Consider the following 16,216-nt stretch of genomic DNA (forward strand, 5'->3'; position numbering starts at 1 on the left):
GGGGGGTGGGGGCGGCATGGTATCGAGGTTACATGTGTGTGTGTGTATATATATGTGTATGTATGTGAGTGTGTGTGTTGTTTTTTGCAAATATGATTTATTCTTAAGCAATATATTCTCATCAGTTTTCTATCACTTGTGACATAAATCTGCGTGTTTTTTTAATATTCTATATATATATATATATATATATATTTACCTTTATAGAGGGCATTTTCCCACTAATCTCATTAATACTTTCATTTCAAATTCTTACGTTTGATCTTTAAATTCAATTATAATAATGTGATTATCTATAAGCCTACATGATCAAATTAAATCATTTACACTGAAAAATACAACTGCATTAAATAATGTTATGAGATTATTTTAAATATTTTTGAATATACAAACAAGAAATGATGGTGGAAATGATACTTCAACGAAATTAAAATGGCAGTAGTGAGCGTGTAATGAGTGAGTCGTTCATTCAAACGATTCGTTCAAATGGCAGATTCATCAGATGTTTATGCATAGGCTAATGAAACTTTGACTCAACCGATTCGTTCAAAACACTAAATCAATCAGCAATGAATCGGCTGGTTGCTGTGAGATGTGCTGTGTTTCCGCCTCAAATGTAAGTGACCTAATATTATTGTATTTGCTTATTGAACCGTTTATAGAACTATTAAACAGTCGTAATGGTGAAAACGTTGTGTGATGTTTCCTAACTAACTGTATTTTAAATATAAAAACTTTGCATTTTGAATTTTTACCTCAGAATGCGGAGTTTCTTAATGTTGCGCGTTTTGATTTGTCCTGAAGAGGCTGCGTGAGCCTCGCCTCAGCTGCGCAACCTTATTCCGTCAATAGATGCATTATATACAGTAGCTATATCCACTATTCGCCACTTACTCTAAATGTAATAAAATCAAAATAATACTTACGTTTTGGTGTTTACATTTTTGGTTACTGATGTTTTAATCACGTTACTTGTCTGACGTTAATGAAGTGTTAATGTGGAGGCCTGGAGTCTATGTAGGCTCGGCCCCGGCCCAATTTAAACCCTGATGATAACTATATTTAACTATATTGTCTCTGCTGCTTTAAAAATGTGTTCTTTGGAAAGTTGGATTCTGATTGGCTATTCAGTGTTTTTATTGTTAACAGTTAAAATCAAATCACTCTAAAAGCGATTCCAACGATGTCTTTCCTCTCTTATCGTTATAGCCGTGGTTTGGACTTCGCTTTTCTCTTAGAAAGATTATTAAAACTTTATGCTTATTATTATCGTTATAATTATTTATTATCCTTTAAGGTGGGGTATGTATTTTTTCAAAAACGCTTTAGAAAACTTAGTCGGGCTGAGTACCAAAACAAACTTGTAGCCAATCAGCAGTAAGGGGCGTGTCTACTCATGATGTGGAGGAGAGAGCGCTCCATGCACAGGGCGAACATTATCAGAGCCGAGCGACGACAGAAAGATTGAGATGGTGGATAAAAAACAAAAGAGGAAAACGTCTATGGAACAAAAGAAGGCTTATGATAAGGCAAGAAGTAGGACCCGTGTAAATATCGGATCAGCTTTCCAGTGCTGGAGAGAACTCAAGGAGCGGAAGGCCTGTGATCGGACGACGAGGTGTAACATTGGTTTTGCTTTGTTTCACAGAACTAATCGTTGCAAAAGTATCTATTTTCTACTGTCAATAGTATAGCGATGAATGAACTGTTATTCATACAAGTGGCAAATTTGCACAACCAATTGCAAAATCTGCTTAGGTAAATCTTTCACCTTAAAGTAGAATTCCCAATTGTGTGACTTCCTGTTGAAATGACCGCCGAGCAGCAGTAAATGTGACTACACTTTTTGTTCCACTTTTTCTATGACTTTATCAGCTCTTAAACCATAGTTTTTATTAATATTTTGAATTTGTTTTATTTTTATATATTTTTGTATATTTTATTACATTTTTTATTTTGATAATTTTTTTAAATTTTATTTATTTATATATATATATATATATATATATATATATATATATATATATATATATATATATACATTTTAGTTAAAGTTTTAGTAATTTTGTTGCATTTTCTGTAATTTTATTCGGTTTTTTTTAAATATGTCTATATAGTTTTTATTAATTTTATTTCAGTTTTAGTTATTTTGATACATCAAGTTAAATTAAGTAAAACTGTTAGCTTGACAACTAACTGAAATGAAATAAAATAAACTATAATAAATCAATCAATAAATATTTCAATTATTTCAGTTAAAGTTTGTTTCAAGTAACTTTTATTTTTTAAATGGTTTTTGTTTTAGTTAACTATAATAACCCAAGTAAAAAAATAAAATGAGAAATGTTGGCTTGGCAAATATCTGAACTAAAACGAAATAGAATATAAAATAGTATAAAATAAAATATTAAATCTAAATCTTAGGTTTTGAAACCTAAATAAATATAATTTCAATTATTATTTAAGTTAAAGTTTGTTTCTGGTAACAATTTTATTTATTTATTTATTTTATTTAACTTTAATAACCCATGCTAAACAAAAAGGAAATGAGAAATGTTGGCTTGGCAACTACCTGAAATAAAATATTAAATTGTTTAAAATAAAATAAACAAAGAAATATTATTTCAATTATTATTTCAGTTTGTTTCAAGTAATTTGTTGTTTTTAAATGGTTTTAGTTAACTATAATGACCCTGATTTGAGCCAGTCAGACCAAAAAATATTTAGATCACTATATTTATTTTAGTAACTAGGCTAAATACCATTGTGTGATCTGCCGTGCAAAGGCAAAAGACTGTAACTTAAATTTTTGTCGAAAATGAGTTACTGATTTTTTTGGGAAATTCAAGACATCCTTTATCATGTGCATAAGTATCTTGAGTCAATTTTGTTGTTTTTCCAAGAAAATAATGGGTCGTCTCTGATTTTGTGCCTCTTTGGGATGGCACCACAAGGCGCTGTTCACTTGCAGAACGCAAGCTTCTGGAGGGCACAGAAGTTTGAACTAGCGAGTTTAGGTATATTGGTGCAGTGCCAGTGGTGGTCTTAAAGGCAAGCATCAGTACCTTGAATTTGATGCGAGCGGCTACTGGTAGCCAGAGTAACGTGAGCTTTTTTTGGCTCATTGAAGACCACTCTCGCTGCTGCATTCTAGATCAGTTGCAGAGGCTTGATAGTGCATGCGGGAAGGCCCGCCAAGAGAGCATTACAATAGTCCAGTCTGGAGAGAACAAGAGCTTGGACAAGAAGTTGTGTGGCTTGCTCTGACAGGAAGGGTCTAATCTTCCTAATGTTGTATAAGGCAAATCTGCAGGACCGGGCCGTTGTAGCAATGTGGTCTGTGAAGCTTAACTGATCATCGATCACAACTCCTAGGTTTCTGGCTGTCCTGGAAGGCGTTATGGTTGATGAACCCAGCTATATAGAGCAGCTGTGATGAAACAATGGGTTTGCTGGAACCACAAGCAGTTCTGTCTTAGTAAGGTTGAGCTGAAGGTGATTGTCCTTCATCCAGCTAGAAATATCTCTCAGACAGGCTGCAATGCGAGCAGCTACCGTTGGATCATCTGGTTGGAATGAGAAGTAGATTTGAGGGTCATCAGCATAGCAGTGATAAGAAAAGCCATGCGTCTGAATGACAGATCCTAATGATGACATATAGATGGAGAAGAGAAGTGGTCCAAGCACTGAGCCTTAAGGAACCCCAGTAGCAAGAAGTTGTGACTTAGAAACCTCACCCCTCTCAAGACACCTAGAAAGACCTACCTGAGAGGTAAGACTTGAACCACAGGAGTGCGGTTCCTGAGATGCCCATCTTTCTGAGGGTGGACAGGAGGATCTGGTGGTTAACTGTGTCAAAAGCAGCAGACAGATCCAGCAAGATGAGTACTGAGAATTTGGAAGCTGCTATTGCCAGTCTCAGGGCTTCAGTAACCAAGAGCAGGGCAGTCTCAGTTGAGTGGCTGCTTTTGAAGCCAGATTGTTTGCTGTCCAGGAGAGTTGGTTGAACACAACTCGCTTAAGTGTCTTTGCAATGAATGGAAGAAGGGATACTGGTCTGTAGTTTTCTAAAAGTGCTGGATTTAGAGAGGGTTTTTTAAGCAGTGGGCTTACCCGAGCCTGCTTAAATGCTGTGGGAAATATACCAGTGGGAAGAGAGGTGTTGATAATGTGAGTAAGCGAAGGTATGACTGAAAAAGAAATGGCCTGAAGAAGGTGAGTGGGGATAGGATCAAGTGGACAAGTAGTAGGATGATTGGAAAGGATAAGTTTGGAAACGTCCGTCTCCGAGAGTGGAGAGAAGGAGGAGAGAGAGTGTGTATTTGTCGTTATGAAGTTATCATCAGTTTGTGGTGTGGGGAATTGGTCACTGATGATTCTTGTTTTATTTGTGAAGAATCCACGGTATCCACTCCCATGTTTAACTTTTAGTTCGCTTGTTACGGTAAAAAAAAAACAATTAATACAGTCACATTACTATATGCAATATCCTATATGAGATAGCCCATGATCACTAGATTTTATACAGGTGTTACTATAATGATTTTGTAAATGGTGATCAGCAACCAAATATTGATAATGTGAAAGTTACTGCCTTTTGCCTAGGTGCGACTTCTCACGTTTTGCAGACAATGCAAAGGCAGAGTACATTAGCTTCAAAATCAAATTTGAGCTCACAATTTTTTTAATGCAGATAATTTTCATTACTAAAACATCTAATTGTTAAATTTCCAGTGTCCTAGCTATAATTAATTTGGTTGGACAAGTAAAAAACTTTAAATAAATCTTTCTCAGTTTCACACTCTAGCGAGTTAAGGTCTTTTGCCTTTGTAGGGCAGTGATGTCTACTGTTACCAATTTCTGAATGAACTTGGCTTTTATGTTCTATCAGCATCCTCTGAAATGAATCTAGCGTTTCTGTTTGAAGAGGTGCCGTCGGACCTGCAGGAGTCTAGAGAGGAGATACGGTCTGTGTTTGGGCTGCAACAGCGGGGCGGCTCCGTCTCGGGTTTCAGGCCTGTCATCAAAGGGATGCACGGGTGTCATGGCTGCCCCATTCAACCTCTGCCTCCTCTGACCCCGATTCGCGGTGTCACCTGCTCCGTTTGCCACAGCTGCCAAGGAAATCAGCCGTGTGTTTTTGGAGGAGGTATTTTAAACACTTTATGTGCTTAACAAATGTATTAGACCACCTATCATAATAAAGAAAAAACACATATTTTAGGAATCTGTCAAAAACTTGTTTAAAACAAAAAATTGTATTGTCATTTATTAGGCAAATGTCTTTATTCACACGTAACCAAAAAACTTAATATTTTGTATGGTCTCCTTTAGCCTTGATAACAGCTTGCATTCTTGCTGGCATTGTTTTAATGTACTTTTCCACAGTCTCTGTTGTTATTGACTGTAATTGGGCATCTGAATAAATAAAAAAAGTGCTTCACTATTTTTATGCCTTTCTTGTAAAACAGTAAATTCGAAAATTCATGGATAACAACATTACTTATATTTTAGCATTAGAAACACTACTGTGACTAAAGAGCTTACACATACTGGTGGATTAACCATTGCAGAAACATAAAAATGTATTAGTTTAGGGCAGCTGTGGCACAAACCTTACATTGGGTGGTGGTCTAATAAATTTGTTAAGCACTGTACATCTGCCTTAACATTTCTATATGGGATTGAAAATGATGGATTGCAGAAGTAGTGTAATAGCCAAATAAAAAAAATACTACTCATCTACTTCAGCATTTTAATAAATAAAAATGGCACACATCTTCAAACTGATTTGAGTGAAGACTCAGTGAATCACAGTTTTGAATCACTCAGTTTGAACTGATTCATATAAATGAATGTAATTTAGCAACTCTAAAGCCTTTTTGCTACTGAAGTTCAAATCAAATATCTGATAAATGCATCTGTCTTAACAAAGGATGGATTGCAAAAGTAGTCAAATAGCCATTTTTGCATTGGCACTGTTATTCAGTACATCTACCATGGTGCATGAATATGGTAGTCATTCAGTACCAGGGTAAAACAGTCTGATGACATCACTTGATCTTTACAGTAGTGTTTTTGTAAGGGTCACTGATCTTTATTCTTCTCATCCGGTCTGCAGGAAGAGACTGTACATGGAGGTGTTCGAGTACACGCGTCCCATGATGCACCCCGAGTCTGGGAAGTTTTACCAGATCAACCCAGAAGAGTATGAACAGCCCAATCCCTGGAAGGACAGCTTTCAGCAACTGGTACTGTTCCCGTGGCTCATTTCGATTGTGTTTTGGGCTAAAAAAACAGTCAGAATTTAGTATTTACTGACCATTTTCCACCCTCTCTTTTAGAATTAAATGGACTGTTTCTGTTATTCTCATTTGACTACAAATGCTATTGTCAATTTAATAGTACAGCAAGCACAACAATACATATCTGAGAATGAGTAATTTAGTCTTTTCCCCCTGAATCCGAAAGCGGACAGATGGTTTGGTAATGTGATAATTAGGGAGCTCTCGATGTGTCCGTAATCATCAGCGAGCTTTCTGACGGATCCCTGACCTTTGTGTTTGCAGTATAAAGGCGCTCACGTCAAGCCTGGCTTCGCTGAACATTTCTACAGCAACCCGGCCAGATACAAGGGACGAGAAAACATGCTGGTAAGTTCTAGGCAATCTATAGATGGATTATATGGTTTGATTATATGACCATTATGTGGTCATGTCTTGCAAACACCTCTGAACTGTAGTAAAATTACCATGCACTGCCTCAAGTGGCTTCTATCTTGTGCAGAATGGTGGCAACATTTAATAAATTATTACATATATGCATAACAATAATCACATCTAGATTTGTGCATTTTCTGATTAAAACATAAGTGGTTGTTTGCAAATAAAAGTCTTTTCCTACTCTCTGTGATGTTTTAATGTTTAGATATGGTTGAATTCCCTCCGTTAGTGTCTGTAGATTTTATTTTGTTGTTGTTTTTTTTGTACTTTTTATCACCCGCCAGTCAAAAATCATGCACTTTTGTTAAAGTAACAGCCCACCTCCCACTCATTTCTGTAGCACAAACTCTGCAGGATAAGTTTAATATTCAATGCTGTTCCAAATAACTGCTTCAAATGTGGCTCAGTCTTTATTTAGAGACGGAATGATCTGTTTTGTAATCCTGCTTTTCACTCTTTCCTCAGTATTATGACACCATTGAAGACGCTCTGGGAGGAGTTCAGGAAGCCCACTTTGACGGTTTGATATTTGTCCATTCTGGGATCTACACGGATGAATGGATCTACATCGAGTCGCCCATCACAATGATAGGCGCTGGTATGAGTATGCATATGAGTCTTGAACCATGTCAATATTTAAGTACAGTACCATTCAAAGGTTTGGTGTTGGTATAATTTTTAAAAGATTTTTTAAAAAGATTTTATGCTCACCCAGGCTGCATTTATTTGATCAAAAATACAGTAAAAAATTGTGAAATATTATTACAATTTAAAATAATCTGTTTACTCTTTGAATATATTTTAAAATGTAATTTATTTCTGTGTTCAAAGCTGAATTTTCAGCATCATTACTCCAGTCCTCAGTGTCACATGATCCTTCAGAAATCATTCTAATATACTGATTTGCTGCTCAAGAAACATTTATGTTGAAAACAGTTGTGCTGCATCATATTGTTGTGGAAACTGTGATGTGTTTTATTTCAGGATTCTTTGATGAATAGAAAGTTCAAACGAACAGCATTTAATTGAAATAGAAATCTTTTGTAATATTATAAATGTCTTTACTCTCACTTTTAGTTAATTTAATGCATCCATGCAGAATAATACAAGTATTAAGTAACACAAATCTTACAGACCTGAAACTGTAGCATATTAGTGTAGAACACAAGTTTTTTTTTAAGTTTTTTTTTATATAACTTAAATATTAATTGTACATATGCTTTTGCAGCTCCGGGGAAAGTAGCGGATAAAGTCATCATCGAGAACACTAGAGATTCAACGTTTGTGTTCATGGAGGGGTCAGAGGACGCGTATGTAGGATATATGACAATAAAGGTGAGTTTCTTCATATGCGCTATTCAATAAAAGAAGGCTCAAGGAAAAGTTCACCTAAAATCCTGTCATCATTTTACTCGCCATGTCTTGTATACATTCTTCCATGTACAAGAAAACAAAAAGGAGTTATTGCCACAGTCTTGTTTTTATGCAGATGTGCATATAATGTACATGATGGATCTCTGTTACAGTTCAATCCTGATGACAAATCAGCTCAACATCACAACGCTCATCACTGCCTGGAGATCACCGTCAACTGCAGCCCCATCATTGACCACTGCATCATCCGCAGTACCTGCACAGGTGACCACAGCTGTCTTCTTTATTATTCCCCCAAATGTGTTGGGCGGGGGGACATTTTTATGGTGCACGTTTGTTGTAGTGAGTGTCCAGAAGTCAAACATCACCATTACTGTTGCTCATTCTTGTGGTTAGGGATTCAAACCAACCTTTAACCCTAAGGCTCTGTGATTTCTGTGATGCAGAAAATCCAGTCCAGTCATAAAAATGTAATTTACTGTATAATGCTGAATTGTCATGGGATTCTGCACATTTTGGATGAATAAATCAAAAGTAGCAGTGCACAATAAATCAAATCGTGTTATGGACGAGTGTCTGTGAAATATATTGCTACTGTACAGTAGAATGTACTTCTCGAAGTAATAAAATCATTAAAACTTATAACACAATTTTTCTTCCATGTTTTATTTTTATCAGTAAACCTCTTGTGCAGCTGTTTGTTTGACAAAAAAGGTTACATTTTCAATTGATTAAATTTTAGAAGATTAATTAAATTGTTATTGTTTTTATAAATCATAAATCCAGAAAAAATAAAACAGACAACACAGAAATTCTAAAATAATAATAATAATAATTTCTTAGGGCCTTATTATTGAAAAAAGTAATTATTAAATTACTAAAGTTTTACGAATTCAGTTAATTAGATCAGTTAATTAAAACAGGAAACACAAAAGTTGCGAAAAATTACGTAAAATAATATAACGTATTTCATAGGGCCCTAAAAATGTCATTTTTGTTTAACTTTTAAATTTGTTAAAAAGCTTCATGATTTCAATTAATTAGACATGCTTCTTCATTGCCAAAATTTAATTTAACCATTAAAACGGAATCCAGAAAAATACAAATGCAAAAAAACTGAATTTGGAAAAAAATAAAATAAAATAAAACCAACTTCATAGGGCCCTAAAAATTCAATTTTTGTTAAGCTTTTAATAAATTGTTATTAAATTGTTTCATGATTTTCATGATTTCAATTGATTTAGACATGCTTTTTGATTACAAAAATTAAATGTAACTATTGAAATGTAAACCAGAAAAATGTAAATTATAAAAAAAAAAAAATAGAATCCAGGAAAAACAACAAAAAACAGAATTTGGGAACAATTTTAAAGATTTCTTAGGGCTTCAAAAATGTAATGTTAAACTTTTAATAAATTGATGTTAAATTGTATGTTTCATTATTTCAATTAATTAGACATGCTTTTTGATTGCCAAAATGTAATTTATCCATTAAAATGGAATCCATAAAATTAAAATTAAAACAGAATTTGAGAACGGATTTCATAGGGCCCTTCTTTGGGCCGGTTCACATAGAGCATGTTTTTGCGTTCCACTGCCCTGCTTATTAATTGTGCACATGACCTGAAATCATGTATATTTTGAGATTTTGAATAGCATTTGATTGTCTGAAGCCCTTCTGTTGAGCTGAATGGTGTCTGATGCTGCCGGTGGTGTGTTGTCTTCCTGCAGTGGGCTCTGCAGTGTGTGTGAGCGGACAGGGAGCGTCACCCACCATCAAGCACTGTAACATCAGTGACTGTGAGAACGTGGGGCTCTATATCACAGACCATGCACAGGTAATGTGAAGCTCTGTCTGGAATATACCATCAGATTGGTTTCTGTGGCAGATGAATCACGGTGTTCAGCTGTCGCTCTCTCCGCTTGCTCTGCAGGGCATTTACGAAGACAACGAGATATCCAATAATGCACTAGCAGGGATCTGGGTGAAAAACCACGGCAACCCCATCATCAGACGGAACCACATCCATCACGGCAGAGACGTGGGGGTGTTCACGTTTGACCACGGCATGGTAACAACCCTCTCTGTCTCTATACACCGTCAGATATGTGTCACACTAAAATGCTAGCGGTTGTGTTTTTTCTCTTTAATCGTCCAGGGACTGACTTTAAACATTGAGACATGGAGGATATTCAGAATTGAATATAAAGCTCAAATAATATACAATTTAAATATTAAGTTTGCATTTTAATTTGAGTTTAACTTAATTCATGTTGTGCTTTTGTCGTTTTTTATTTGTTTTTTAATTTTTCTGTTTTATTTCTATTTTAGTTTTAGTCATTTTAGTACTTAAACTAAAAAAAACACAGAAGTGTTGCCTTGGCAACTAACTGAAATAAAATAAGTCGAAGTTGAAGTACTAAAATGACTTTAAAAATAAATGCAAGCTAAATAGAAATATAAAAAAACTAATAGAAATTGCAAAAGCACATAACATAAATTACTAAAAGTTCAACTAAAATGAAAATATAAATGACAATTCAAAATATTAATAAATAGTATAATAGTATGTAAATAATACTAAAATAACAAAAAAAACTGTAAAAAATGTTTTTGTTGAAAATAAAGCTGAAATAACAACGTTTATTAAGTTTTCATCTAATATTTATATTTTATTTTTTCACCTTTGTTCAATTAACAAAAACTATTTTTAAGCTTTACTTGTTTGTGTTGTTTAGTTGTGTGCTTTTATCATTTGATTAGTTATATAGTAATTATACTGTTTTAAAAACAGTTTTAGTTATATTTGTACAACTAAATTAACTAAATGAAACTGAATTGAAATAAAATTGAAAATGAGAAATGTTGCCTTGGCAGCTAGCTGAAATAGTCATTTTTTTATTAACATTTTGAATTAGTTTTTATTTTTATATGTGCCGTTTTCATTTTGCTTTCATAAAATAATATTAATAAAAGACGTTTTGATTAATATTTTGAATTGGTTTTGATTTTTAGATTTTGATTTTAGTTAGTTTTAGTAATTTTGTTGTGTGTCATTTTTATTTATTTTTTAATGTCCATATAGTTTTTATTAATTGTCATTTCAGTTTTAGCTTTAGTTATTTTTGTACATCAGGTTATAATGACAATGAGAGATGTTGACTTGGCAGCTAGCTGAAATAAAATAAGTTTGAATTTTTACAAAATATTTTATTTCATTTTTTTTTTTTTTTTGGTTTTAGTGAACTATATTCTGAACTTTGACATAAACACAGTCGAAGTGTGTTTTTGGTTACTCTGGCTCCCTCTGCAGGGCTACTTTGAAAGCTGCAGCATCCACAGGAACCGGATAGCAGGTTTCGAGGTGAAGGCGTATGCTAACCCTACGGTGGTGCGCTGCGAGATCCATCACGGACAGACGGGTGGCATCTACGTGCACGAGAAGGGCCGAGGCCAGTTCATCGAGAACAAGATCTATGCAAACAACTTTGCGGGTGTGTGGATTACCTCAAACAGCGACCCCACGATCAGGTGAAAGACTATGATCTAATCATATCATACTGTGATATCTGTACAGTTACACTGTTTATGCTCAGTTATAACCCCTCTTCTGATCAATGGCAGAGGTAACGCCATATTCAATGGAAACCAGGGTGGTGTTTACATATTCGGCGACGGCCGAGGTCTCATTGAAGGGAACGACATCTACGGCAACGCCTTAGCTGGAATCCAGATCCGGACCAACAGCTGCCCGATCGTCCGGCACAACAAGATCCACGACGGACAGCATGGAGGCATTTATGTGGTGAGCGAACAGCACAGGGTCAGAAATTAAAGCGATGGTTCATCCAAAAATGAAAATTGTCATCATGTACTTAACTTTCAAGTTGTTCCAAACCTGTATGGTGTTCTTTCATCTGTTGAGCATGAAGGAAGATATTTTGAAAAATGTCGGTGACCAAACAGTTGCCGGTAGCCATTGACTTCCATAGTATTTTTTTTTTTTCATAGTATGGAAGTCAATGTGTACCATCAACTGTTTGGTCACCAACATTTTTCAAAATATCTTCTTTTGTGTTCAGCAGAAGAAAGAAACTCATACAGGTTTGGAACAACTTGATGGTGAGTAAATGATGACAGAAGTTTCATTTTTGACTGAACTATCCCTTTAATTTTTTCATTAAGGGAATGTAATATTGTATATTTCTACCTTTTTTATAAGCAATTTTTATAATTACCTTATTAAATGTATCTGTTTTGTCTTATGTCATGCTTATTGAATTAATTAGAACCATGCACTTTTTTTATGCATTAGAAAGCAAGACTTCACATTGCTCATCTCAGTAGGATGAAAAACAAAATGTATTTTTCAAATTGGGAATAAATAATGTACTGAAAGCAAGCTAAGAACCTTCCCCATTACTGAAGCACTCCCCAGCTTCTGTGTGCAGTTTTCCAGTTGGTTGTGCCACTACAACACAGATGATCTTTTTTTATATTTATTTTATTTATTATATTTTTAATACAATAAAATAATGTACATGTTTTATTTTTATTAGTTCATATCAATTTTATTTATGCATTTATTATTAGTAATTTTTCTATTTATTTATGTTTATATTATCATTTTTGTATTATTATATTGTCTTCTGTGCTTTTTCTGTGCAATTTGTCATTTATGATGATTCTAACCGTGACAGTCTTAATTGATAGTGGTTTAATAGTGCGGGGGCGTGCTTTGCCCCAGTAACTTGAGTTCACTAAAGCATGGGTACAGACTGATTGTCCCGTCTCTCTGTGGTCTGTTTCAGCATGAGAAGGGTCAGGGAGTGATCGAGGAGAACGAGGTGTACAGTAACACGTTGGCCGGTGTGTGGGTGACTACGGGCAGCACACCTGTACTGCGCAGAAACCGGATACACAGCGGAAAACAGGTGTGCACGCTTCACTTCCCTCGCTCTGTGTGACCGGATTCCACATGCACGCTTGATACAGACTTATGGTGTCATGCAGAGGCATTTTATGACACAAATGACCATGATTGCATTCGGGACAGAGTGGTTCTTGAGATAAAATCTAAGTTTGCGTGCTTTCACATTGAGCAGCATTAACTACACCGAGCCGTTGTTCACTGACGAGCTGCACAAAACCACGTTCATATTCGCGCGATTTTTTGCGCTGCTCGTCAGTGAACAACGGCTCTGTGTAGTTAATGCTGCTCAATGTGAAAGCACGCACGTGATGTAGATTTACCGCTGATTACAGAACCGACTTTACTGACAAGATGCGCATTAAATATCGCATGCGATTTATCGTGCAGCCCTAGTCTGAAGCCAGTCTCTGGATCCTCCTGCAGTGATGCATTAAATGTGTTTTTGTCCACAGGTGGGCGTTTATTTTTATGACAACGGTCACGGTGTGCTAGAAGACAATGACATCTATAACCACATGTACTCTGGAGTTCAGATCAGGTCAGTGGCATTGTTGTATCAACCCTCTACAATGTGACTAAATCTTCAATCTGAGCGACTAAATGACGTCTATCGTTAGCCATTGGCTAATAAATTCATAGATTTTACCCGCCAGTGTGTGTGTTAGAGGCTAATTACAAGTTTAGCATAGATATATTTTTATATATTATGTCAAAATAGCAGAGTTCATTTGGAATTCTTCAGTTTTTAAGAACCATAAGATACTGCCGGTTTCTCCGGTAGTGGGCGGAGCTATTGAGCAAACTGCAATCTCATTGGCTGGTACTCGCCTATGATCATCCCTGTTTTGATTTCAGCAAATCAGTTCGAGCGAACTCTGACAACACAGAAACACTGAATGACCAACAATATCTTAAGCACCTCCACCAGTCCTAAGTTCAGTTAAAATGACAAATATGCATTCATACATGGTTACCAAGTCTTAATTCTAACTACTAAAGTTCTATTATTAATGCTTGATTGTCATAATATTATATTATAAAACTTAAGAGTGTACTTTCAGATATTTAAAAAGCTGTGCCATACAAACATAAGCTTTATATATATCAATTTGGCGAGTAAACTAAAAAATGTACTAGCCAATGGCGATTTCATTGCCAACGTGTGTGATTTTCAGGTTTATTAGACTTAACAAGCATTATCATGTAGGGCTGGGGATATTTGAATTCTATTTCACAATGATGCTCTCACTTTCAACTCCTGTTTTTTTTTTTTCCAGTCCAAATTTGATTTATTTACTTATTTTTTATGTATGTTGAATACATATTCAGTGGTTGTGGAAGAGCACTACAACGTAGTCCAATTTATTTTATTTATTAGTTTTATTTATTTATTGAATTGATTATTTTTATAATAATAATACAAATTTTTATAGTTTTATTTTATTCATTATTTTATATTAACATTATTTATTTTATATTGAATTATTTATTTTGTTATTTTATTTTATATTTTATTTAAATTTATTTATTACATGTATTATTTGTTTATTTTTTACATTTATTTTCAAAGTTCAAGGAAATCCATTGTTATTTTTAGATGATTATTATTATTATTATTTAATTAACTTGTACATTATTATTTTAAATTATAATTATTTTTATAGTATTATTATTATTACATAATGTATGATTTATTTATTTTATCGAGCAGCCACAGACTTGTTGGGTTATAACATGACTTTAAAAAAAGAAGTGACATTAAATAGATCTTTTTTGGATTTCTTCTTGTAGAACTGGCAGCAATCCAAAAATTAGGCGGAATAAGATCTGGGGTGGACAAAACGGAGGAATTCTTGTTTACAATTCAGGTAATATTTCCGTCATTACCTATTGATGTCTTGCTTGATAGAAAGGCTCATGTTTCTACATTTTGTTCAGACAGACAAGCATCCTCTGAATCTGTTCTCAGGTTTAGGCTTTATTGAAGACAATGAGATCTTTGACAACGCTATGGCCGGGGTTTGGATCAAGACCGACAGCAACCCCACACTCCGCAGAAACAAGATCCACGACGGGAGGGACGGAGGAATCTGTATATTCAACGGAGGTCGAGGTGATGCTCCTCTCTGATATAATCGCAGTCTGTTCTGTGCGCGCGTCAGCTTCATGATGATGCTTTCATATGTTGCAGGGTTGTTGGAGGAGAATGATATCTTCAGGAACGCTCAGGCCGGAGTCCTCATCAGTACTAACAGTCATCCTGTGCTGCGCAAGAACAGGATATTTGACGGTTTTGCTGCCGGTACGCATTTTCATTTCAGTAATGCAACAGCTACTACATCAACTTTGATTAGATAATACAGGCGTCTTGCACAATTGTTTTGAGAAAAAAAATTTCACTTGATGCTTTGTCCTCATTATGTGTCAGTGCTGTTACCATAATAAACACCCCTTAAAACGCTTTTATATTCTGGACGTCATACTGACATCATCCTTTCAGGAGTGAACAGGAAGCACATGCAGAAACAAATGCTGCGTCTTTTCTTAGGATTGTCAACCCTTTCATTATGGTTTTGTATAGTAAATCTGCAGATTTGTGTAGGAATATATTCACATTTATTGATTTAGCATGACACTATGCAGTTTAACACTTAAATACATGCTTTAAAAAAAACTTCAGTTTTAGTAATTTTGGTAAAATTAGTAAAATCATTTTTAGTAAAAGAAAAATGTTTTGGGAACAAAGCAGAATTAAAGGGGTCATATGCTTTTTTAAAGATCATTATTTGGTGTATTTGGTGTAACAGAATATGTTGACATGCTTTAATGTTCAAAAAACACATTCTTTTTCAAATACTGTACATTATTGTAGGTCCTCTATGCCCCGCCTCTCTCAAACGCTTCGTTTTCTACAAAGTCCATCCTTCCGACAAGCGCAGTCTGCTCTGATTGGCCAGCTGACCCAGTGCATTGTGATTGGCCGAACACCGCAAGCACTCGTCGGAAATGTAACGCCCCTTACCATAATCGCGAGCTTCATCTTTCAAAATAAATGTAAAGACAGCCCGAAAGGGGAACAGAGTGGCGTGACAGACACAGTGATGAAGCTGCTATGTGTTTGCAGCACACAAGCCACGGTTAAGACAGCTGACTCCACTGTAATGTGATGTGTCTCTCTCTCTCTCT

General features: G+C 35.2%; 1 protein-coding gene across 1 annotated transcript in view; it reads left to right on the plus strand.

Moving 5' to 3' along the window:
* The window catches only part of LOC107572677 (F-box only protein 11-like), a 21,411-nt gene that overhangs the window by 1,018 nt on the left and 4,177 nt on the right, over window positions 1-16,216 (plus strand). Inside the window, exons 2-16 of the mRNA XM_016259109.1 lie at window positions 4,892-5,039; window positions 6,071-6,251; window positions 6,570-6,653; window positions 7,188-7,320; window positions 7,951-8,057; window positions 8,249-8,360; window positions 9,828-9,934; window positions 10,031-10,168; window positions 11,411-11,628; window positions 11,722-11,902; window positions 12,909-13,031; window positions 13,483-13,568; window positions 14,822-14,898; window positions 15,000-15,143; window positions 15,222-15,332. Of these exons, the coding sequence (XP_016114595.1) occupies window positions 4,892-5,039; window positions 6,071-6,251; window positions 6,570-6,653; window positions 7,188-7,320; window positions 7,951-8,057; window positions 8,249-8,360; window positions 9,828-9,934; window positions 10,031-10,168; window positions 11,411-11,628; window positions 11,722-11,902; window positions 12,909-13,031; window positions 13,483-13,568; window positions 14,822-14,898; window positions 15,000-15,143; window positions 15,222-15,332 (1,950 nt within the window). The remainder of the gene's footprint in view (window positions 1-4,891; window positions 5,040-6,070; window positions 6,252-6,569; window positions 6,654-7,187; window positions 7,321-7,950; window positions 8,058-8,248; window positions 8,361-9,827; window positions 9,935-10,030; window positions 10,169-11,410; window positions 11,629-11,721; window positions 11,903-12,908; window positions 13,032-13,482; window positions 13,569-14,821; window positions 14,899-14,999; window positions 15,144-15,221; window positions 15,333-16,216) is intronic.

Source organism: Sinocyclocheilus grahami, unplaced genomic scaffold, assembly GCF_001515645.1.
Source record: "Sinocyclocheilus grahami isolate Dianchi unplaced genomic scaffold, SAMN03320097.WGS_v1.1 scaffold1793.1, whole genome shotgun sequence".
Taxonomy (NCBI): domain Eukaryota; kingdom Metazoa; phylum Chordata; class Actinopteri; order Cypriniformes; family Cyprinidae; genus Sinocyclocheilus; species Sinocyclocheilus grahami.